Source organism: Myotis yumanensis, unplaced genomic scaffold (assembly GCF_028538775.1).
Source record: "Myotis yumanensis isolate MYYU_CA2020_CCGP unplaced genomic scaffold, mMyoYum1.0.hap1 SCAF_7, whole genome shotgun sequence".
NCBI classification, from domain to species: Eukaryota; Metazoa; Chordata; class Mammalia; order Chiroptera; family Vespertilionidae; genus Myotis; species Myotis yumanensis.
Genome location: NW_027223758.1, coordinates 9,143,919 through 9,167,605, shown reverse-complemented (window position 1 = coordinate 9,167,605; position 23,687 = coordinate 9,143,919). Strand labels below are relative to the sequence as shown.

Sequence of the window (23,687 nt, the reverse complement as noted above, 5' to 3'; positions counted from 1 at the left end):
GGCTTGGGTTTCCCTCAAAAGATTAGCAGTAATCTGGAGGCAAAGGAGAGATATAGGGGACAGAATGGCACTTTCTGAAAATAGATGGCCCCAGAACCTCAGAGATGGTGATATCCAATATCACATCTTTTTTTTTTCAAATATATTTTAATTGATTTTTTACAGAGAGGAAGGGAGAGGGATAGAGAGTTAGAAACATCGATGAGAGAGAAACATCGATCAGCTGCCTCCTGCACAACCCCTACTGGGGATGTGCCCACAACCAAGGTACATGCCCTTGACCAGAATCAAACCTGGGACCCTTCAGTCTGCAGGCCGACGCTCTATCCACTGAGCCAAACCGGTCAGGGCCAATATCACATCTTATAGTTCTCTTTATTGTGTTACTAGAGGCTTGGTGCATGAATTCATGCATGGGTGGGGTCCGGCTGGCCAGCCCCAATTGGGGCCATTGGGGCCAACCTGCCAGTGGGAGGAGATAGGAGGTTGGCTGGCTGGCCCCACCGGCCCTGACTGGGGTTGGAGGGGGGGCGATTGGGGGCAGGGCTGGCCAGGGGGAGGGGCTGCGGGAGATTGCCCGGCAGGCCCCACCCCCATTGAGCCAGCTGGCTGGCCACAGTGCACATCATAGTGACTGGCCGTTCTGGTTGCTTGGCTTTTATATATATAGACTAGAGGCCCGGTGCATGAAATTTGTGTGTGGGTACGGTCCCTAGGCCTGGCCTGTGATCAGGGCCATCTTCCTCGGCTGCCCACAGTCGCCTCACCCCTCGCCCCCCCGTTCCCCATTAGCCATTGGGTGATTGGTGCCTGCCAGCTAGGGGAAGGGACCAAGAGGTGTTTAGTGCGCCTCACAGTGATGGGTCCAGTGGTCATTCTGGTCATTCCGCTGTTAGGGTCAATTTTCATATTACCCTTTTATTATATAGGATAGAGGCCTGGTGCACGGGTGGGGGCCGGCTGGCCTGCCCTGATGGAGGCCCTGGATTGGGGTGTGGGTCCCTGCTGGGGAACGGGGCTGGCAGGGCAAGGGGCCACGGGCGGTTTGCAGGCCAGCCATGCCCCCAATTGGGGTATGGGTCCCCACTGGGGGTGGGGCCGGCAGGGCGAGGAGCTGCAGTCGTTCTGGTCTCTGGTTGTTCTGGTCATTCCGCCATTTCAGTAGCTGGGCTTTTATTATATAGGACTAGAGGCCTGGTGCATGAAAATTCGTGCACTAGGCGGGGGGTCCCTCAGCCCAGCCTGTGCCCTCTCACAGTTCAGGAGACCTCAGGGGATGTCCTACTGATGGCTTAGGCCCGCTCCTCCGGGGAGCAGTCTGGCCTCCCTCTGCAGGAGGCAATTGGGCTGGCCAATCAGGGGACAGCACCACCCCCATCACCCTGCCATTGCCGCCCGGCCTCCCTCTGTAGGAGGCGATTGGACGGTGATCAGGGGATGGTGCCAGCCCCCCCATCGCTCCTCCACTGCTGCTGGTCACCGCTCCACCGCCCCCATCGCCGTTCCCTCCCTCTGCCCGCTGGCACTCGCCTTGCCTGGCCTGCTGTGGCCTGCTTGCCGGCCCCGCCCCCCACCGAATGGTCGTTCGGCTATTCAGTCGATTTGCATATTATGCTTTTATTCTATAGGATACTTCCCTGAAGTAATTGAGATCCAGGGGGGTAAGTGAACTTGCCCAATCTCACACAGCTAGTACAGCTACTGAGATTCAAACCCATCCCAGTAGACTCCAGAGCCCACACTTTTAACCACTAAACTATCCTAAAGGCCAGAGACTTTTAAACTTTTCTGATTAGAAACCATAGTAAGAAATAGATATTGAATCTATATATACATATTCATAATAAAAAAAATTTGACCCTTCACTAATCACTATTACCTACATTACCTATAATTAGACATGAAATGTTCTATCCCATCCCATCCCATCCCATCCCATATACTGGCTCAACATTAATGGGTTGGTCCCCAGTTGCAGATAAACATCACAGGTAAGACCACGCCTTCCCTTAAGGATTGATAGAGCACATAGCTCTGATTTGCCAGGGAAAGCTCAGAAAGTGAGGGGGAGAAAGGAAAAGAAGCCACTTGTGATTGTCTTTCAGGGATTTTAATGACACAACAGCTTTGGATCACCTACTGCAGGTTCTGGTAGAAGGCAGCCCCCTGGAGGCCCTTGAACTTTCACCTGGCATGAGGGGGTGGGGGGGAAGTTACTCTGCCTGTCTGGAGCCCCCCGTAGTCCTCTCTATACAGCACCGGGGACAGTGAGCACTCAACAAACGTTTGCTGCCTGAGTCAACTAAAGGGTCGGATGAATCTTCGCTGCTCCAATACTCTCTGTGAAGCCCCTGACTGAAGAAGGCCACACATTTCCCTCTGAGTGAGCATCAACAGCAAAAGAATATGCTAGAATGGCCATTTTGCCCAGAGCGGCTGTCTTAGGCTGCTGTGGCTCTCACTGAGAGATTAAAGAAAAATGCTCCCCTCATTCCAGAATTTCCTGTCCCGTCTTGTGGTTGACGTAAAGCATTTTCAGCTCCCGCCTCCCTCTTTCTCACCGTCTCTTTTCCATTCCAGAGTCAAAGAGGTGGTACATTTGCAAAGGAAGTGATTGAGCAGACCGGGAGATCTTGGCGAGGGGACCTGGTTTCCAAGGCCCCAGGTTCTGAGAGGGGGAGCAATCTGCCTGATGAAGGGTTTGCATAAGATCTTGCCCTAGTCAGAGCTGTGCATAATTTCCTGTTTTGTATCCTCAAAACTGCTAAGCTACTTGTGAACAACTGGCCGGGAGAGGGCGGGGGTGGGGCTGTGGCGAGAGGACTCAGCCCAGGAGGGAGGGGAAGGCTGTTTCTCCCTCAGTTCTGGCAGAACTTCTGTGAGAGTGGAAATATTTTTTTAAAAAGGCAATAAAATAGAGACAAGAGGCAGATTCTAGACATTGACATTGGGGGTTTGGGTGGCAAAGAGAAGAAACAAGGTTGAGCAGGAATTTTAATGGGCTGCCAGATAGCCAGAGAGCAGCTAAGTCTCCAGATGTTCTGACAAGCATGAGCATTTATTAGGCACTTACTGTGTGCCGGGCACAGTGCTAACTGCTTCCCCTGGAGTCTATCATTCAATCCCCATGGCAACGCAACGCCACAGGTGGATTCTGCTGTCACCTCTGTTTCATGGCTGTGAAAGTGAGGCTTGAAGGCGTTGAGTGATTTGGGATTCCAACCAAGGCCTTTGGACCGGGAGCCGGCGTGGTTAACCATTACTAGGATCTGAAGATAAAGGAAGTGGCAGGGCCGTCCCTGGAGCCATAAGCTCCATGGTCACCCTCCAGGCTAGGGAGTGGGGCCCTAGCCACGGTGGCACCCTGATTTCCGTCTTCCCTCAAAGCAGGGCTTCTGAATGTGCCCGGCATTTGCCTATTCGCTCTTGTTGCCTATTTGCCATGTTGCCTTTCAAACTGCTCTGCGCAGGTTCCATTGCCAACTGGCACCCTCTCGTCGTCATCAAGCCGGGCTTCTGGAGAGCCCTCTAGCCCCGGCTACCCTCCCCACCCCCACATGGTGCTCCGTTTCTCCTCCGGCCCAGGTTCCCTGGCTCCGGGCACATCTTTTTGGCTGCCTGGCGCTAATGTAGTTGCCGCTTCCTTCTCTGTCTAAAGTCTCCTTGTCACAGGCCTGCCTGCTCCACTCTTCCAGCACCTTTCCAACCGGTGCCCAGGTGGGTTCCCTCCATGGAACCCCTTGGCACCAGCTGGGTTTTTCAGACAGGACCCTACGTGAGACTCTGACGTGTGTGCCTTAGACACAGACCCTGAGACAAGAACATGGATGCAGGTAGTTTATTTGGGAAGAGATCCCAGGATGTACACATGGGGGTGGGGTGTTCATGAGTATGTTACTGCTGGGGGCAGCTAGGCTTCTGTCTTGCTGGGGACCCTTTTGGGAACATGGATAAGAAGCCTCCAATTTGTCCCACTGAGAGATGGGGAGCTGAGATATTGCCTGCTGTCTCCCGTGCCTCATTGGTTGAGGGATGCCTGGGGGCATGAAACCTCAGGCATTCCCACAATGCCTTGCACCTGGGCTGAACAAATTCCCACCACCCCTGGACAAGGCCGCCAGAAGGAAAGCAAACAGGGGAGGGCTCTCTGAGGTGGGAGGCTGTCGTTGCTGCAGGTGAACTCAGAGGTGGGCCCGAGAGATGCCACCGTGGCAACCTGGCTAATATTATAGATACATACAACCGAGGAAAGCCAAGGGCAGGCCCTTCCCACAGAGGGGACTTTACTTTAGAACGAGTTGGACACCAGGGAAAATCAACATTATTTTTTCTTCTCTCCTCCCTTTCTCTTGCTTTGGATAAGCCAGCCAGCCAACTGTTACCTGGGTGGGGAGAGACTGGGACACACTTTAAGGGTGTCCCAAAGATTCGGTAGTCTCTCAGCCTGAGCCAGAGAACACATACATTCTACGGTGGGCAGATGTCATCAATAATGCTGGGTGAGCACTTATCGCTCACCAGGCACTGTGGGTACTTGCTATAAATGCATTGTCTCCTTCTTCCCTCTGACTCTCGGGGATAAGTACCCTTGTTATTCCCATTCTGCAGGGACAAATCTCAGGCTCTGAGAAGTGAAGTCACTTGATCAAGATCTCACAGCTTCGGGTCATAGGTGTGGAACATCTGAGCGGTTGGGGCCAACTTCCAGGTTCACACTTATGACCCTGGAAATAAGCACTTAAGTTTCCACTTAAGGACCAAAGCCATTTAGAAGTTTTATGTAAGTGGGGATTTATTATTATTATTATTTTAATCCTCACTCAAGGACATGCTTAAAGAAAGGAAGGGAGAGAGAAAGAGAGAGAAACATTGATCAGTTGCCTTCTGTACACTCCCTGACTGGGGATCAAACCCACACCCCAGGTATGTGCCCTGGACAGGGAATTGAACCAGCAACCTTTCAGTGTGCGGGATGACACTCAACCAACTGAGCCACTCCGGCGGGGCAAAGTGGGAATTCCTTATACTCTTTAGAAAGGCTTAAAAAGAAAATGATTATGAATTATTTCTAGTATTCAGTTCAGGTCACTCAATGAATGTTAGTTGAACTGACTTTGTATTGGATCCTACCTGCAACCAAAACACAAATCTGAGTCAGTCAGGTCTCTCCCTCGGCTCTCTATTGCTCTTGGGAGAAAGTTTAAACTCCTATGGCCTCCTTTCCACGTGTCCTGATGATCAGGTCTGAGCCGCCTCTCTAGCCCCCACCGTCTTATCTGTCCTCCCTCAGCCTCACTCCAGCCTCGCTGAGCTACTTGCTTTTGCATTCCTCTACTACTGAGAACCCCTCTGGCTCTTATCTGTGCCTTCCTGAGTCCCACAGCTCCTGTACCTACCTCTCTTACATGACATTATTACTGTCTTTTGCTTGCCCGTCTCTCTCACAAACATGAAAACATGCCTTTAAGAGCTTAGGTTAAGTTTCAACCCGGCATAGACTCAGACCCAATAGCTGCTATCTTTGCATCTTCAGGGCTGTTTTTCTAAAGTTGATGTTCAGTGAAGTGGTAGCTCTACCCTGATCAGTGATTTTCCAATTTTCTTGTGCATCAGAACCATGTGGGTCCCAACCCCAGAGATTCTGATCTAGCGGGCCTGCAGTGGATCCGGTAATTTGCATCTTTACCGAGTTCTTAGGTGATGCTGCTCATTATGGGACCGCGCTTTGAGAACCACTGGGCTGCCCACCTGGGGAGGGTGGATGTCTGATTAGAGTGACCAAACATTTGGAGCTGAAATCAACTCATACTAGAGGCAACTCAATTTCTAGTGGATGTGGCCATAGAATATTGATCTACCGATTTATCCATTCAGCCAATATTGATGGAGAATCTACTATGTCCAGGTCTCCTATGATTCCCAGCCCAAAGATAAAGATAAAGTTGGTTGGTTTGTTTTTCCATTCCCATCAGCTCAGTCTTAGAAGAAGGTAAGGAAGGGTAGTGTGATTGCAAACATGTAAGTTGGTGTCCTAGCAAAGCATTTAAGTCATCCTCACCACACTTACCTCCCACACTCAGCTGGAGGGCAGGAGACCTAACCTCTAGTTCCCCTCCTGAGCAGCGGGGTAACAGTGGTGCCTACTTGGCGGAGCTGAGTGTGAAGGGAGATGGAGCATGCCCAGTTTGGCCCCTTGTTTTAGTTCTCTTCATTCAACTTGACTGCTCTCTAGAAGTCAATCAAGAAACACATTCTTAAGAGCTGCTTCTCCCCAACCTCCATTTCCAGTGGTTCTCAACCTTCTGGCCCTGTAAATACAGTTCCTTATGTTGTGACCCAACCATAAAATTATTTTCGTTGCTACTTCATAACTGTAATGTTGCTACTGTTATGAATCATAATGTAAATATCTGATATGCAGGATGGTCTTAGGCGACCCCTGAGAAAGGGTCGTTCGGCTGCCAAAGGGGTCGCGACCCACAGGTTGAGAACCGCTGATTTAGGCACTCAGGGAAAAGAGCCTGGCTAGAGATTCCAGACCCCCGGTCCTGGAACTCCCCCGTGTGGCCAGATTTAAAGAAAATGTCCTTCTGGAGAGTAAATTACATAAGCAAGGTGCTCCTTCCTTGGCCACCATTGTCAGCAATGCAGCTGGGGGCCATTTTGTCAAGAAGTGATCCTTTGGGGTGGGGGCAGGAGGGATGTCAGGGGAGGGGAGAGGAGGGTGAGCCATACAGGTACACGACAGTCCCCTCATAATGAAATGTAACAAAGGAAGCAATTAAGTTCAGTGAGGGGCACAGCTTCAAATTAGATAATGCATTCAAAAACCATTCTACAAGCTGTGAAATGTGGTCACCTAAGGTATTACAGTGACTTCCCTTATTTCGGTGAAATTGCTTGGGCTGTTATGTCTAGTTAAAGGGCCGAGAGATGGAGAGGCTCCAAGAGTAGCTTTCTGGGGAAGGGAAACAGAGGCGAAAGGGTTAAACTCCCCAGAAAACCAATTTATGCAAAGGGCTGGATGCTGACCGGCCTCCAGGCCAGCGCTAAGGATCTGAATTACAAATGTACCCACTTTGCTGCTCAGTCGGGAATTTCTGCTCTTCCTAATGGAGCCCTTCCTTTCTGTTCTCTCCACTGAGAGAGTGAAGGAGATCTAGATTCTAGACCACGGAGGAGCCTGACTGTACTCACCTGGGAAGTGCCTCTGACAAAGGCTTAAGGGGCACGTTGGGAGGATGGTTAGAACCGACCCTTACCATTTCGGTTTCTGCGAGCCACGCTCCGCGCTTGCTCCTTGGGTGAGTGAATCATTGCAATCGCTTTCCTGCTCTTTAAGGAAGGTGGGCTAGCCGACTGCATTTTTTTTTAAAGCTGAAGATCAATTTGGGACTCTGACATAAGAAATGACGTTTGTCAGGTTCAGTGGGTAGGACTCTGCTCTCGCTTTGAGAAGGAGCCAGCGGGGCTGGTAACAGAGGCTGCGATTCCGGCCTCCTGGAATCTAATTGAATCTGGGCAGTTTGCAAACAAACTAGGGCAATCAGCTACCGTGTCTGTGTGTTTAAATCCCTGATAATTTGTTTAAAGAGGGGAGGGGGTGGGGGAGGGGTGACAATAAAAATAAAAGAACTTCACTTTCTTTCCCTTTTTCCTCCCCTGGGGGCATTTTTGGGGTATGTGTTCCCTTCCCATAAAGGTAACTTCATGAGGGCGCGAAGGGCCGCTGAGAACAGCGGTGCCGTGAAGGGGTTAATATGTGGGCATCAGTCAGTCACCGTCAGCTGGGTCTGGGAGCGGAGTTTTCCTGTTTTGTGTTCCCAGTGGCAGCCATTTCAGCTCAATAGCTCAATTCTTGGGAAAGGCCACTTCTTGACTTTGGAGAAGACACACTTCCCTGTGCACCTAAAAGTAAATAAGCAAACAAGTAAATGAGAGCACAGACTAGCAAGGCCCCGTGCCCCTCCCCAGGCCACGTCTCTCAGTTTCGGGCGTTCGAAGGCTTTGCTGAGGCAGTTTTGCTGCCCGAGTGGCTTAGTTTGAGGAACATCAGTCCCTCTTCGTGTTTATTGTAAATGCTCAGGAATAGGCTCTCAACTAAAACACACACACAACCAAATCCAAAACCACAACCACCCCTCTTCCCATAAAACAACCACCACACAACACTCAAACTTGCTTCCTAGCGCTGTGTTAACAGTTCAATATAGAGCTCCCCACATAAGTCAGCTGGGTTCAACGTGCATGCCTTAGAAAGCGAGCAATTTCATGAAAAGATTGCTTTCCTTCTTGGCCAGGAGGATGGGAAGCCAGTTATAGAAACTGTTGGCTTGCTCTGCAGGGGGATTCTCAGCACAGGACCTCTTTAAAGATTTTACATTTTGTGGGGGGGAGATGGCAGATGGGAGGGCTCCTTCTGCATATGACCCAGTTCCTCCTGCGAATGCTCATCAGGCCCAAAGCCCCAGCGTCCAGTGAGGTGAAACGTGCAAACGATACGCTCACCCTCTCACCATTCTCAGTGGACTGGTGTGGCCCGCAAACCCCCGCTGGTTCCTGACACAAAGGAATCCCCAGCGGCCTGGCCCCCTGCCCTCTTCCCACCCTCTGTGATCCTGGGCTGGGGAGCATCACCCCCAGCAAGGGCTTCCCCAGAGGGTTTTTCCCTGATTTGTGCCAAGTTAAGCTTTGAGACATGAGGTACCATGAGGTCATTCTCAAAGTAACCCCAGGCTCGGGCAGGCGGTCTGAGGCAGTCACTCAGCCACATGGGAGACACCTCGGGTCTTTATTTGAAACCTAGCACCCAGCGGGCCCAGCAGCAAAGGCCCCCTAATCTGTTTCCTTAGAGATACCATTTTTCTGCTTCTCCCAAACACACGTTCTGAACACGTTGTTGCCCAATCCATGGTTTTTTTGGCTAAAGTGCAGTCTTAGAATATATTCAATTTATTTCCAATCAACGTGTGATGGATCACACATGTGATGGATTTGTATGGGCAAGTGTGTGTGTGTATCGTGTTAGTTACATACATACTTGTATGTGTGTTGAATATGAATGTATGCATGTATTTATCAATCCCTGTATGCATTTATGTTTATATGTATAAACATGTGCATGCATTTATTTCTGTATGCATGTATGTATATCTGTATAAACACATGCATTTATGCTCAGGGGTGTGAATGTTAATCCCTGTGGGTGTATCTGTGAGTAGACACTGCTCACGCAGCCGGCCTCTAGCTGCTCAGGGAGCCCCGCTTCTCAGCGCAATGGAAGCAGCTTGCCTTCCTGCCTCGAAGGGTGGCCCCTTGGCTGGAGGAAGCACCTGCTGTGGGGTGCACTTCACACCGCAGCGCTCCCTGGGCAGCATGCAGCCCAGCTCCAGCCGAGCCCAGGCTTTGCTCAGCTCCTTCCCAGCCCTGCTCTCTTCCTCCCTTTCTGAAGGGAGTCCTCCCTCAGGATTTCACATGCATCGGGATGAATCCCATCTCAGGCTCAGCTCTAGGCAGCCTGGCCGAAGACAGCACTTCTATATAGGTGCGTGTGCATATGCAAATGTACATGCACACACAGTGGTCTTCCTGTGTGCCCACATACAGGGAACCTGGGAGGAGCTGGGACAGAGGGCAAGCTGGAGGAAGAGCACTGATATATATATTTTACTGGGGAAGATAAAGGCGTCTCAGACATAGGATGTGAGAGACCTGCTTTAAAAGTGGAAAATTAAAAGATGCTTTAGATGTCAATGTATTTTTTTTATTAACTCAGAGAAAGAAAGATACAGTACATGATATCAGCCAATCATATGCGACTTTTGAATGACATTTTAATAGACTCATGATCCTATTTATTCCTCTGTACAAGTATTAAAAAACTCATATGTGAAAAATCTTCTGTAAATTTTTATTAATTGGGGTTACGGGGAGGGTTTCACCAGAGCACATCCTGAGAACATTAGGAAATTACAGACAGACGTGAGACAAGTGCCAGACAGAACAGATGAAGCAAGCCCCTCAGCCACCTGAGAAACATGAAGAACATAAGATCGCAGGGACCACATCTTTGTTAGGAACACAGGATGCAGGATTCACATGGAGCCCTGGGCGCCCCCTTGTGTTGCAAAATAAACTAGCAACTGCATTTATTTGTTTTTTCTGTGTTTTGTTTTTTAAGTTGTAATCCTCGCCCTTGTCACTGAGCCTCAAAAAAGCAATTGTTTACCCAAACTGTTTCAAGCCCTCTCCAGTCAATCTTGCCCCTCTTGTCAATAACTTTCAAGGACCCTATGTAAAAAACAACTCTTATTCACTCCTTTTCTCATTCCCCACACATTCCACTCCAGGAAATTGGCAACCTCCCAATACAGAGCCATGTCCTCCCTCCCTGAAAGGTGAACTTAAACAAACAGATTTTCCTCTCTTCTTGGATGAGCCCGTTTAAGACAAAGCTTAATTACGCAAGGCAGCCATTTCTTTCCTGCAACTTGTCGCTGCCATGCTTCATAGTTTAACCAGAAAGATCCCTCTACCCTACCCCACCATCCACTCTTCTGACCTGACGAGTTAACCTGCTAAACCATCCTTCCGATTATTTACCAGCAAAGATCGGACCAGAGACGTAAATAATACACCTCAATATACAACAGCTCAGGCGTGGTTTGTAGGCAGCATTTCATTCGATGGCCATCAGAGGAAAAAATATATACATGGAGAGGGCTGGGGAGGAGATGGATAGGGAGGAGGCCTCTTGGTGGCAGGAGGACGTGGTGGGAACTGTGGCGATTTGTTTACTTGGATTTGCCAACTGGTCCAATGGATACGGGGTCTGTTTGCACTTGAGCGTCCAACATCCGCTTTGGTCCCTGGAGAAAAATATCAGAAAGTATGTCCTAATGAGGATCTGTAATATCAATAGCAACAACTGCCATTTATTTAGCACTTACTCTGGGCCAAGTGCTGTGCTCAGTAAATGCACCTCACTCGCCAGTGGTGGGTAAGAGAACAGTCTCCCGTGAGATGCCCAAATTCAATGCCTAGTTTATTACTTTCTAGCTCTGTGAAATCTTAGACAAATAACTGGTTGTGCTTCAGTCAGCTTCTTTCTTTTTTAGAGAGAGAGAAGCATCGATTTGTTGTTCCACTTATTTATGCATTCATTGGTTGATTTGTTTGTGCCATGACTGGGGATCGAACCCACAACCTTGGCATATCAGGACAATGCTCCAGCCAACTGAGCTACCTGGCCAGGGCCCGTTTCTTCATGTTTCAAATGGGGTGACAGCCCTGGCTGGTGTGGCTCAGTTGGTTGAGTGTCATCTAGTGCACTGAAAGGTTGTGGGCTTGATCCCTGGCTGGGGTGTGCAGGAGGCAGCTGATTGATGTTAGGCTCTCACATTGATGTTTCTCTCTCTCTCAAAATCAATAAACTATTATTTAAAAAAAATAAAATTGTGGGTGATACAAGTCATCTCAGAGAATTGTTCTAAGATGAAGTGAGTTTGTGCATGTAATGCATTCAGCACCGTGCCTGGGGTGTAGAAAACCCTCCATGATTATAGCTCATGTCAGTCACCCTCTCTAACCACTCTCTATCCACACTGTCTCCACCTGCATGGAGCACTGTGGACTGCCGGCTGTATCCTGATGCCCAGTACCTGCCCGGCACACAGTAGGCACCACCTGAATGCGGCTGAATAAACTCTAGGAATCAAGTACTATTATTACTGTTGTTATTATTATTTAACCTTTTCTGTCCAGTATAATTTACATACAATAAAATTAATCCTTGTTTGTGTACAGGTCTATGATCTTTGACCAATACAAGTAGCCATGTAACCACCACCAAAACCAAAATAGGGCGTTCAATCACTTACAAATCCCTAGGCCATCGGAGTCAACCCCTCCCCCAGGCCCAGACACTGGTAACCAGGGGCTGTTCTCCAGACCTAGACCTTTGCCTCTTTCAGGATGCCATAGCAATGGGATCACAGAGCATAGAGCTCTGAGCCTAGCTTCTTTCATGTAGCATAATGGGTTTGAGATTTATTCATCTTGCTGCATTATCAGGGGTACTATTATTATTGGCCGTTTTACAGTATAGTAAATATATTGTAAGGTAGTATAGTATAATATGGGCTTATATATATAGGACAGTAAAGTATATATACCCTAACCCTAACCCAAGTGCAGATAGTACATAGAGTGAAGCCCAGATAGTAAAATACATATAGTATAGAGTAGTATAATAGATAGTATATATAGATCGTATTGTGTAGTATAATGTAGTATAGGATAGTATACTATAGGATAGTGTATACTGAATAATATATTATATACTAGAGGCCCGGTGCATGGCATTCATGAACGGGATGGTGTCCCTCAGCCCGGCCTGCACCCTCTCCAATCTGGGACCCCCTGAGGGATGTCAGACTGCCAGGATCGGGCCTAAACCGGCAGTCTGACATCCCTCTCACAATCCAGGACTGCTGGCTCCTAACCACTCACCTGGCTGCCTGCCTGATCGCCCCTAACTACCTCTGCTGACCTGACTGCCACCTAACCGCTCCCCTGCTGGCCTGATGGCCCCCAACTGCCCTGCCCTGCCGGCCCGATCACCCCCAACTGCCCTCCCCTGCTGGCCTGATCACCCCTAACTGCCTCTGCCTGGGCCCCCACCACTGTGGCTTTGTCCCAAAGGAAGTTGGACATCCAGAAGATGGCCAGTTACCCAGTCTAATTAGCATATTACCCTTTTATTAGTATATATACATACATATAGAAACCTAGTATGGTTAATATAGCATAGTATATAGTATATATAGTACAGTGTAGTAAACCATCACATATATAATATAAATATATATATAGGGTAGCACAGTATAGTATAGTATATACAGGGGTGGGCAAAAGTAGTTTTAATTGTATTTTTTGTATGGAAAATACAATATTTAATAAATCCATGCATCCATCCATTTATCCATCCATCCATGCATCCAGCCACCCCTCCACCCATGCATCCATCTGCCCATCCACCCATCATCTACTCATACATCCCTTCATCCATCCATCCACCCACTCATCATCCATGAGGCATGCATCCAGCCAGCCACCACACGAGGGAGGACAGGGCATTTGCCATGACAGATATGGTCACGGCCCTCCCAAAGCCAATAGCCTAGGGAGGAAACAACTAAACAGACAGAAATAAAGAACGCAAAAAGGTTGATTGATTATTTAATGTCTGGCCTCCTCTCATGCCGACCAGGCTTCCTTGGATGGAAGGAGCTAAGTTTACCAGTAATCACCTCTGTGTACCCGGCTGCAGGGTCAGGCTTAGAGCAATCTCCCTGGGTCAAATTCTTCAAGACTCCCTTTGGCCACAGACAGCCGTCCATGCTTCTAGTCGTCTCCTGCCCCTGCCAACATCTCCCGCCCTTGCTTCTCTCATCCAGCCAGACTGAACTTCAGTTCTCTGCCACCTCTCCAGCACACCTTGGCACCTGTCTTCCCTCTGCCTGGCACACATTCTGCCTTCAGACCTCTCCTTGTCCCTCTGTCCGCAGACTAGTTCGAGACTCCACTTCTTCGGAGAAGCGCTCCCTGACGCTCCTCTCAAGGCCAAGGCCAGGCCACGCCCTCACGCTCAGGCTCCCCTCACAGGCCTGCCTTCTGCCTCCCAGCTGTTTCCAGACTTGGTTCCCCCTCTCCCCCCCATCCATCCTGCCAGGACTGTCACTCCAGACAGCAAGGCCTGTGCCCACCTTCTCTCTCTGTGCCCAGCACAGCGCCTGGCACAGAGCAGGTGCTCCATAAATACTGTTTGGCAAATGTCCCTCCAGCCCCTAGCCAATGGTCCCCTCAGGAGGTAATCAGCACACCCCTGGCCCAAGAGCCCAGAAAGAAATGCTGAAAGCTCCGCCTACCAGGCCCTTGAAGAAGCCCCTGAAGGACTGGCTCCGCTTCTCGCGTCTCCTCTGGGGCCTGTCCCCGTTCTGCAGCGCGTTGGCCTGGGCCACAGCGGCCACGGCCGGCTCCGCACACGCACAGGGGGCCGGCTCTTTGGCTTCCTGCTTGTTGTTCCTCTGCTTGTTGCTCTCGGAGGCGGCCATCTTCTTGTCCTTGGCGGAGCCCTCCTTGCCCTTCAGGCTCGCTCCTGCCGGCTGGGGCTGGGGCTCGGGCGGCGTGGTGGCCTTCTGCGCCGAGTGCGAGGTCTACAGCAAGTTCAAACAAATGCATCTCAGTGGCTGCAAGACAACTCTCAATAAATACGTTAAAACAGAGATACTCAAACGTTGGATGGGATCTAGGTTTTCAGGAGTACTGGGTGAAATGAAGAAAATAATAAAAAAAAAAAAACAAGAAATGTGCCAATACTTATTACGGTACAGTCACAGCAGGGAACAGTTATTTGTTCATCTAATAATTTGTTAATTTCATGCTTTCCCAGCAAGCATTCTTCCCTTTTCTGGCACTAGAATGCCCGGGTCCAGCCCCAGCGGTCCAGGGGTTCCCAAAGGTGTGGATGGAGTTGGCGAAGAATGTTTTTTACACCGTGGATCTTCCTGTGCCTGGCTGAGGCCACAGAGAAAGATCCTAAGGCAAACTGAGCCTTTATTTTATAGTCAGAGGTAAACAAGGTAGTGGTTACCAAAGTTACACTGTTCTTGTGAGTTTCACTTGTTTACACTGTTCTTATGAGTTTCACTTGTTTTTGTTCTTGTTGCACTTCGCTCAGCCCATTAGCTTCCCAGGTAAGATCTGGGAGCATCATAAGGTCAAGCCTAATTATGCTTAAGAGGACTGTGCCCTCTAAGCTGGGACTTGTTTGTGACTTTGCCAACAGGTCAGTCGGAGGTTTAACCCTATAGAGGCTCCCCACACTAGAACCTGGGTTTTCCTTGGGGAACCACTCTCCCCTCTTGTCTATTCCTTAGGGTTGAGGCACACTAATGATACCCCTGGACAGGAGCACGTGACCCAGCCTGGCCAATCAAACCATTGCATGTGATTGGGCTGCTGTGATTGGTTCAGGATGGCCAAACAGATGAAAACTGAGCTAATCTCAGAGCTTTGTTCAAAGAGCTGTGTGAGAGAGTCCTGCTCCTTGTCTGCCGGGTTTAAAGATAAAAGCCTGCAGCTTCCAGAGCCACGGGTACTTCCAGGAAAAATACGTTTGAAAAGTTAGCTAACACAGAGGAAAGCTGAGAGATGAAGAGAGGAAGAGCCCACATATTGATGGCATTGTGTGTGCACCTGGATCAAGCTGTTCCTGAAGCCCTTCATGCTAATGCTAGCTTTGAGATATTTCTGCATGTGCAACTGCATGCGACTCTTTTCTTGGAGATACCTTTTCTATTCTATGTCTACCTTAATTTCTGGTGTGAAATTGTCCCTTTGTTTTATAAAACAGTGATAAAGAAGATGATTGTTTTATTTTTAGTTTTGAACTTACATCCTTTCATGCTAAAGTGGAATGTTTATAATCCTACTTCGTTCCTACAATTTGGAGGGATGAGGCTGTAAAATCAAAAATTATAGAAAATACTGGGTAAATTAATGACAGATTAAAAAAAATCTACTAGGAAATAAAAGCCTTTTCTCCACAATTTTCTTGAACTGAAATGCCTACAGGGGCCAGACAGATAAAATAAAACATGACCGAGGCTACAGGTAAGAATTTTTTTGGAGACCTTATTCCTCCAGTTGCGAAACCAATGTAGAGACAAGGAACTATTTCTCTAGTGTAAGAAAACACCAGTTCAAGCAATGCTGTCTTTGATGTTTTAGGAAGACAATTTGGAGTAGGGGGACTGTGGTGAGCTGAATGTCACATGTCCTGTTTAAACAGCTGCTCAGACCCAGCCTAGAGAGGCTATGTGGGATTACAGCCCAGTATAATCGTCAGATCTGTTTTTTCAATGGAAACTTAAAATTTATTTTTTTAAATGTGACATATGTGTATTTTTAAGTACTGACTTCTCAAGTTTTAAAGCGCTATTTACAGCCAACCACAGCCCCAGTACCCTATGAGCCACATTCGATCTACTGGATATATGTTCGCAATCTCTGATTTATGAAGTTATTACTGTCCCCAGGCCCAGAAATTCTATGACAAGGTGGCAGTTTGATTGAGAAGGAGCAGCCAAAGAGCTGTCACTGACTTTATGGATTGAGCACATGCCTTGGAAGGAAGTGGGAAGACAGCGAAGTCCCTAGTCCCCAGGTCTCAGCAGGTTGCAGCCCCTGGAGGACAGGCATCCCCCCCCGCCCCCCCCCCCCCTCCCCGCAGAAAGCAGCATCAGACACTCAGTGCACCCGAGAAGCTGTTCTGCAACCGTGTGTCCTCAGTATTTCTGTCGGACCCCTGCTGCCTACGTTCTAGCAAATGCTAACGCACAGAAGGTCCAAGTACAGCAGACAATGAGCCAGAGATTCCCACCAGAAAAGATCAGTAACTAGTGACCCCATTCAAACAGCTCCCCCACTGATTTTGTTGCATGGAAGATTTTAAGATACAGTGAATAGCTAAGAGCTTGGTGTCTAAAGTCAAAGGGACCAGGTTCTAGTGCTGTCACAACCTTGCTGTGTGGCCTGAAATAAACTGTTCGGTCTCTCAGCTTCCTCATCTGTATGGAGGTAACTAAAGAAATCATACCCGTGCCGCTGGGAGGACTACATGAGCTGGTAATGACACCGTGCCGGGCCTATGTGAATGGCCAAACGTAAGGAGGCCAATCATTTTGGTTTGTTTGAGTAGGGGGTGGGGGCTTCAGGACATGGAACAGTTTTAAAACTGGGAAAGTCCTGGGAAAACTGCTCATCTGGTTTAACATCACCAGAGGTGATCCTGAGAGACTGTGTGGATCCGAGTGCCAGTACACAGAAGGCACTCAGGAAACACTCGTTGATTCAAGTCCCCCTGTGATGTTTAGGTCACGACTTAAAGGACAGGGAGGAATTTTCCATGTGGAGAAGGGGGAGGAGCATGTGGGAAAGCTTTGCAATAAGAAACAGCCGGGGAACTCTGGCTTGTTCACGCTGTATCTGCAGAGCCCATTAGTGCTGATAGACAGTAGACGCTTAACCTGGAGACACTGACTGAGCTGGCGTGGTTGAGGATTACACTGGGAATGAGGCTGGAAAGACGTGAGGGCACGACAGCTAAACCCACCACCGAACCGAGGTCACCCGTCACTTACTTGGTAGCTGCAGTCTTTCCCATTTATGTCTTCTGAGTGGGTGGTCCCTCCATCCCCTTTCACTGACTAAAATAACAAACAGACAATGGCCTTTCAGCTACAGCTCGCACAGCAAAATAGAGGACGCAAAGGCAGTTCTGATACGGGTGGCCACAGTCATTCGTTGTTGAGAATCAGATCAAGACAAATGGAAGGCCAAGTGGAAATGGATTACTTATGAGATAAACACTTTCCACATGGTCTGCACCCAGAGAGTCTAATAAATTCAAGCATCAGCATCCAAAAATGACAACAACAAGACAAGTCTTCGACTGCAGGGTTAGGTCATTCTGGGATAAGTAAGTGGTGATGAAAATACCAATGTTGGAACCAGGAGGTGACTGAAAACATCAATGAATGAGTCAATGAACAAACAGGTGGCCCAAAGGTACAAACACCCAGTTATAAGATAAATAAGTATTAGGGTGTGATGTACAATGAGATGACTACAGTGTCCTCTGCTGTGTGATATAGAAAAGTTGTTAAGACATTAAGTCCTAAGAATTCTCATCTCAAGAAGAAGCATTTTTTCTCCCCCCCATTTCTTTTCATTGTACCTGTATGAGATCATGAACGCTAATTAAACTTTCAAACCTTTATGCTGTACACCAGAAAGTCATACAGTGATATATGTCCATTATATCTTAATAAAACTGGGACAAATAAAAATAAAGTAGATCTGCTGAAGCCGGTTTGGCTCAGTAGATAGAGCGTCGGCCTGTGGACTGAAAGGCCCCAGGTTCGATTCCAGTCAAGGGCATGTACCTTGGTTGCGGGCACATCCCCAGTAGGAGATGTGCAGGAGGCGGCTGATTGATGTTTCTCTCTCATCGATGTTTCTAACTCTCTATCTCTCTCTCTTCCTCTCTGTAAAAAATCAATAAAATATATTTAAAAAAAATAAAGTAGATGAATAAACAATTAAACCATTGGTAGCCTTTCATTGGTGACATTTGGTGGTTCTTCATTGCTCCCTCCCTCCTTAATTCCTTCCCTCATCCCTTGTTTAATTTTTCTCTATTCCCCTTCTCTCTTCTGGGAAGAACTCCTCTTCAGAGATGAATTGGAACAGTTCATCTTGGGCTCTGTATTAAAAGGACCACAACCACAGAAACTTATTTTTTCCAGCTGTCAAAAAAATAGCAGAGTTCCTGTTTAAAGAGACTAAAATTCTTTCAGAGACAAATACTTTAAAGAACAGTCTGAAGACTCTGAAATAATTTCAGAAATTTTCCTCTGTACAAGGGTTCAGGCACCAACGTGATACAGAGCAACTTTCTTCATGGAGTTTATTTCTGTTCATGATCGTCATAGGGTGGAGACGGGACCTGGTTGTGACATCCAAGCCTATACATAAAGCTATTTTCTGTTTCTTTTGCTGGGTCGCACATTCCTACAGCTTGATACTCTGAGGCATGTCTGAACTGTTTCCAATACATATATCTCTTAGGTACTCAGAATTCTCATGGGGGCGTTTGGTGTGTATTTTGATGGAGATGTTATCCAACCCAAATTGAGATTTACAAGAAAAATTGGGAAGCCATTGTAATGTGGTGTGAGCATATCAGCAACACTGTTTACTCGATCGGCCTCACTACAATACATCCAAAGAGCAGGACCTGCTAGAAATTTCCAGGATAAACAAAGGCTATGAGTCCAAACTTGGTGTTTTACCAAGATGCTCACTTGAAATGAAATTGGACAATTCAGACAAAATTACACAGTGGAGGCCAATCTCATTTTAGTGACAAAAACTTTCAGAAAACTATGTCCAATCTTTACACCCATCATGTATTCATTCCTCCCCTTCTGTCTTGTAATTCCAAGTGAGTGTAATTTTAGGGAATTTCAGGTAAGACCACGACATAAAAATGATGTTTGCTCAGAAAGCATTACTCAGAGAATCACCAAAATGGAGCTCTGGCTGTCCTATCTCCAGGTCGTCTCAGGGAAAGCCAGCGTCCAGGAGAATCCCAGGAAGCAGAAATAACACGAGTAGAAGGGTGAATCAACAAAAACCGAGTCTGAGCTCTGGCTTGGCCAGTTAGCAGCTCTGTGACCTTGGGCAGGTTGCTTCAGCCCGAGTCTCTGTGCCCTCACCCGCACAGCAGGGCAGGAGTGCTTGTTCCGCAGGGTTTTTATATTAATAAGTGAGTGGTACACGCGATGTGCTGATTAGCACAGTACCAGCCACACCCTTTGCACGCCACAAATGGAAGTTATTATTATTATTACTATTAATCACTGAGAAGTGCAGAATTCATCCCCTTTAAGAGTAGAGAGAAATGCAAATTGCTGGTGAAGACAGAACTGCTCAAGCACTGCTTCCAGAAACCCTTCCTTATGAGCAGATCAGCATTTATAGTTCATATTCAGGGAAGAATTTGAGATTAAGAACTTTGGCTAGGAACTCCCATTTGACCCAGTGATCCCACTTCTAGGACTATATCCTAAGAAACCAAAAACACCAATCAGAAAGGATATATGCACCCCTATGTTCATAGCAGCACAATTTACAATAGCTAAGATTTGGAAACAGCCTAAGGGCCCATCAGCAGATGAGTGTATTAAAAAAATGTGTTACATCTACACAATGGAATACTACGCTGCTATAAAAAAGAAGGAACTTTTACCATTTGCAACAGCATGGATGGAACTGGAGAGCATTATGCTAAGTGAAATAAGCCAGCCAGAAAAAGATAAATATCACATGATCTCACTCATATGTGGGATATAATGATCAGCATAATTTGACAAATAAGAATAGATCCAGAGACAACTGGTAGGGGAGGGGGTGTTAGAGAGCAACCAAAGGACTTGTATGCATGCATATTAGCATAACCAATGGACACAGATACTGGGGCGGTGGGGGCTTGCCTGGGGTGGGAATGGCTGGGGGGGAAGGGAAGGAGTCAATTGAGGAAAAAGGAAACATATGTAAAACTTTAGACAAAAAAAAAAAAAAAAAAAAAAAGAACTTTGGCTAGCCTGACTGGCGTGGCTCAGTGGTTGAGCGTCGACCTATGAACCAGGAGGTCAGGGTTCAATTTCTGGTCAGGGCACATGCCTGGGTTGTGGGCCTGAGAGTGGGGCATGCAGGAGGCAGCCAATCAATGATTCTCTCTCATCATTGATATTTTTATCTCTCTTTCCCTCTCCCTTCCTCTCTGAAATCAATAAAAATATATTAAAAAAAAACAGCAACAACACCCCCCCCCCCCCCGAACTTTGGCTAGAAAACCCTTGTGTTTTGTTTTGTTTTATAGTTACCATTACAAACCACCGTCTTCCCCACCCCGTTCCAGATTGTAAATTTCAACAGGTTTTCTTAGACTCATTAAACTGAATGTATTTTGCCCAACACTGAAGCTCACAGTCTTTCTTACCTAAGCCTGAGAATGTTACTCTAACAAAGAGTTTCCTTCAAAACTAATGGTCTAAGGAGACTGGAGGAGGAGTCAGTGAAACAATGTATGTGACACTAATTTGGAGGAGGAACGTACTGTACTTTTCAAGTACAAGGTGTTATTAATATTGACAAATGATAGATCTGTATGTCTCTATTTCTCTCTACCACCTTTATGGTTTCATCTGCCTACCTGGTTTGCAGGTGCATGAATACAGTCCTCTACCCACTCACTTTATAAAAATATAATGCTTCAACTATCCAATTTCTTGACATACAGTTGACTTAATGCATAGAAGCATCATTTTTGATTGGGGCATGACAGATGTTTCAGCTGTTCCTTGCAATTATGCTGAAGATCTGTAGGAGCCCAGAGGGTCTTTGTGAAGTGCTATATCTACCTGTAAGGTAAGTACTTACATGACTATTTTTCCCCCTCCCTGAAATAAAATTATTTGGAAAAAATGATATTCTTTCTATTTTTACTTTTATGAGCTTAATTTCTGGAAGGAAAAAGCTCTCTTCAGAAATGAACTGGGCAATACATTTATTAAAATAAAACTCAACCAAGAGTTACTTTGTCATGGGATGGTGAATGCATTATCTGAAGGAAACTTAAGGGTGACAAAGACTAGAAGGTGTAAGGAAAATCAATGATCTGGCGACTGGAGACATAGCTTACAAACAAGGGGATTCACTTGAAATTGAGTTTTCTCTTCTATTAAGTCAATTATTTTTAAAAAACTATATTATGTAACAATATCTAAAATCAGTGGAAACATTTCCTTATTTTACGCAAAAAAACAAAACAAAACAAAACAACAACACAAAAAACAAAGAATGCCATAGGGATGGACCAGGTACTGTCTCTATTTTCAAGCCCTTAGAGCAGTTTATTTTTTTTCCTTCCTGCATAAATACAAAGACTTTAGATTAGTTTGGAAGCCATTAAATATAATCTAAAAATATTTCCTCAAAATAATTGCTGAAGTTGACTTCCAGGAGGCTACACTAAGGGCATATTCACACAAATGCATAAAAGCAGGGGGCAGGGGTGTTCATGCCAGTTAGCGAAATAGGTGAGACCTTGTGTGTAAGACACATGGTTTGTGCTCACTCAATGCGTCAGAGAGAGAAAAATAAACGCCTGTTTTCTTCCTTAGCTTTCGTCTCCATGAGGACAAGAACCATGTCTGATGCTCACGGCTGTATCCCTTGTGCCTGAGTAAAGTGGGTGCTCAATAATTATTTGTTCAATAAGTGAATGAATGAAATGCAACGAGCTGGAAACAAACCAATTGTCCACCAACAGAGCAAGGGTGAATCAGAGTCTAATAAATCCAGACAATGAGACTCAATGAAGGTGTTATATGATGTGGCTCTGTATCAGGGGCCTCAAACTCAAATGCTCACAGGGGTAGGGCCAGCGACATAAATGAGTGAGCTGGGCTGGATGCGACAATAGGAAGTTGTGGGGATTGTGCTAAACTAGCAAACCCAAGTCTTTTGTGGATTTGAATTAATCAGAATCTATAATAATAAAAGTGTAATATGCTAATTAGACCGGACAAATGAATGACCTTCCGGACGAAGCCAGGGCTGCGAGGGCTGAGGCAAGCCCTTGCATGAATTTTGTGCATCGGGCCTCTAGTAGTAATATAATGTTATAATGAAATCAAAACAGAATGTAAGACAAGGGTCGTTAGGATATCTGGAATTTTAGGGGAAATCCCAACAGTCATGGAAGCTTTGGAGTTTACACAATCAAAGGAACAATGTTTAAGCTCCCAGGCACCACCCTTTTCTTGGGCAACAGATATTAAAAACAATGGACATTGTGAGACCTGACACTATGAATCCCCTGAAGTCTGCTTCGGAAAATAAAAGGCTTCTACCTCTATCCCTATCCTATGGAAAATCAATTCCAAAGGACTTTTGTTTCCAATTTTGTTCCCCTAACAGTTCAGATTACTCAGTTTCTACTGCTAGAAAATATCACCAAGCAATGGATAGCTCTGGAGGATGAATTTAAGTAATGTAGGACTCACTGGAATGTAAGGATTTGTTTTGAATGGATGGTTTACACGTCTTTCATGCTTTATTTGGAGTCTCTTGTGTTTTCCTCTCTTTTAAGTGAAGAAGTTGAGCATGTTGGTTATTTGGAAGAGAAAGTCATTCTGTTTGACATACATGTTATCTCTCAACTCCATTCAGACATGGGCCAGCTGGATCACACTCAAGGCTCTGACGAGCTATTTGGGGACCCCATTTGTGATGCAGGTGGGTTTCCAGAAACAGGCCAAATGTTCTTTTCTTTCCTGACATTGTGTACAAATTGGTTTAAACATCTCTAATCTTGATCCCCATTTTCAGTGCCAAATTGCAAAGCAAATGGCCAGGAATATGGATGGGGTTCCAGCCACATAGGCTGCCCACGCCTTCCCCTATGCAGCTTCTCCATGAGAAACCAGCAACAAAAGAGAACAGTTCCTGCCAACAGTTTCTAAGAGTTATTTCGCATATGCCTCAACTCCCACTGGCAAGGGTGTTGTGTTGTTTTGTTTTGAGGACTAGAAAGAATTCTTTAACAGGTTGGGCCTGTGAAATTAAAGTTGCTTCCTTAAAGGATTAAATTCCCAAATACTCATGAACATGAAGGAACACGATAATGAAATTCTTGTTTTTCATTAAAAGAGAATTAAACCAATGACCTTTTACATGCATTTTTGCCTTTTGTCTTCCGAGTGATTTGGGTGTTAGTTCATTATATTAAGTTCTTGGATCTTTAGGTATTTAATGTGGATGATGCTTTATAGACACCAAAGGCTGTATGCCTGAATTCTTTCCATTCTATATAACTACGAGCATGGCGAATTTATCAACTAAGTTATACATATTCATTCTTAGAAAATTATGTTCTCATTTCCTTATTTGAATATCTATAAGTCAGCTTTATCCAAGTTTGTGTCACCTTCAGAATTTTCCAACATCAATATGTAACTTCGACTATTCATTACTTAATCCTTTAAAAATGCCTA

At 46.4% G+C, this 23,687-nt stretch overlaps 1 protein-coding gene across 5 annotated transcripts in view; it reads right to left on the bottom strand.

Moving 5' to 3' along the window:
• Positions 1-9,891: 9,891 nt before the first annotated feature.
• BCAS1 (brain enriched myelin associated protein 1) overlaps positions 9,892-23,687 on the bottom strand; it is a 70,779-nt gene continuing 56,983 nt past the window's right edge. For all 5 annotated transcript variants that reach the window (XM_070419741.1, XM_070419739.1, XM_070419737.1 and 2 more), the window contains 3 exons: positions 17,205-17,270; positions 13,929-14,216; positions 9,892-10,868 (listed from right to left, as the gene is read on the bottom strand). In XM_070419741.1, coding sequence (XP_070275842.1) covers positions 10,794-10,868; positions 13,929-14,216; positions 17,205-17,270 — 429 coding nt within the window. In that variant the 3' untranslated portion in view covers positions 9,892-10,793. The remainder of the gene's footprint in view (positions 10,869-13,928; positions 14,217-17,204; positions 17,271-23,687) is intronic.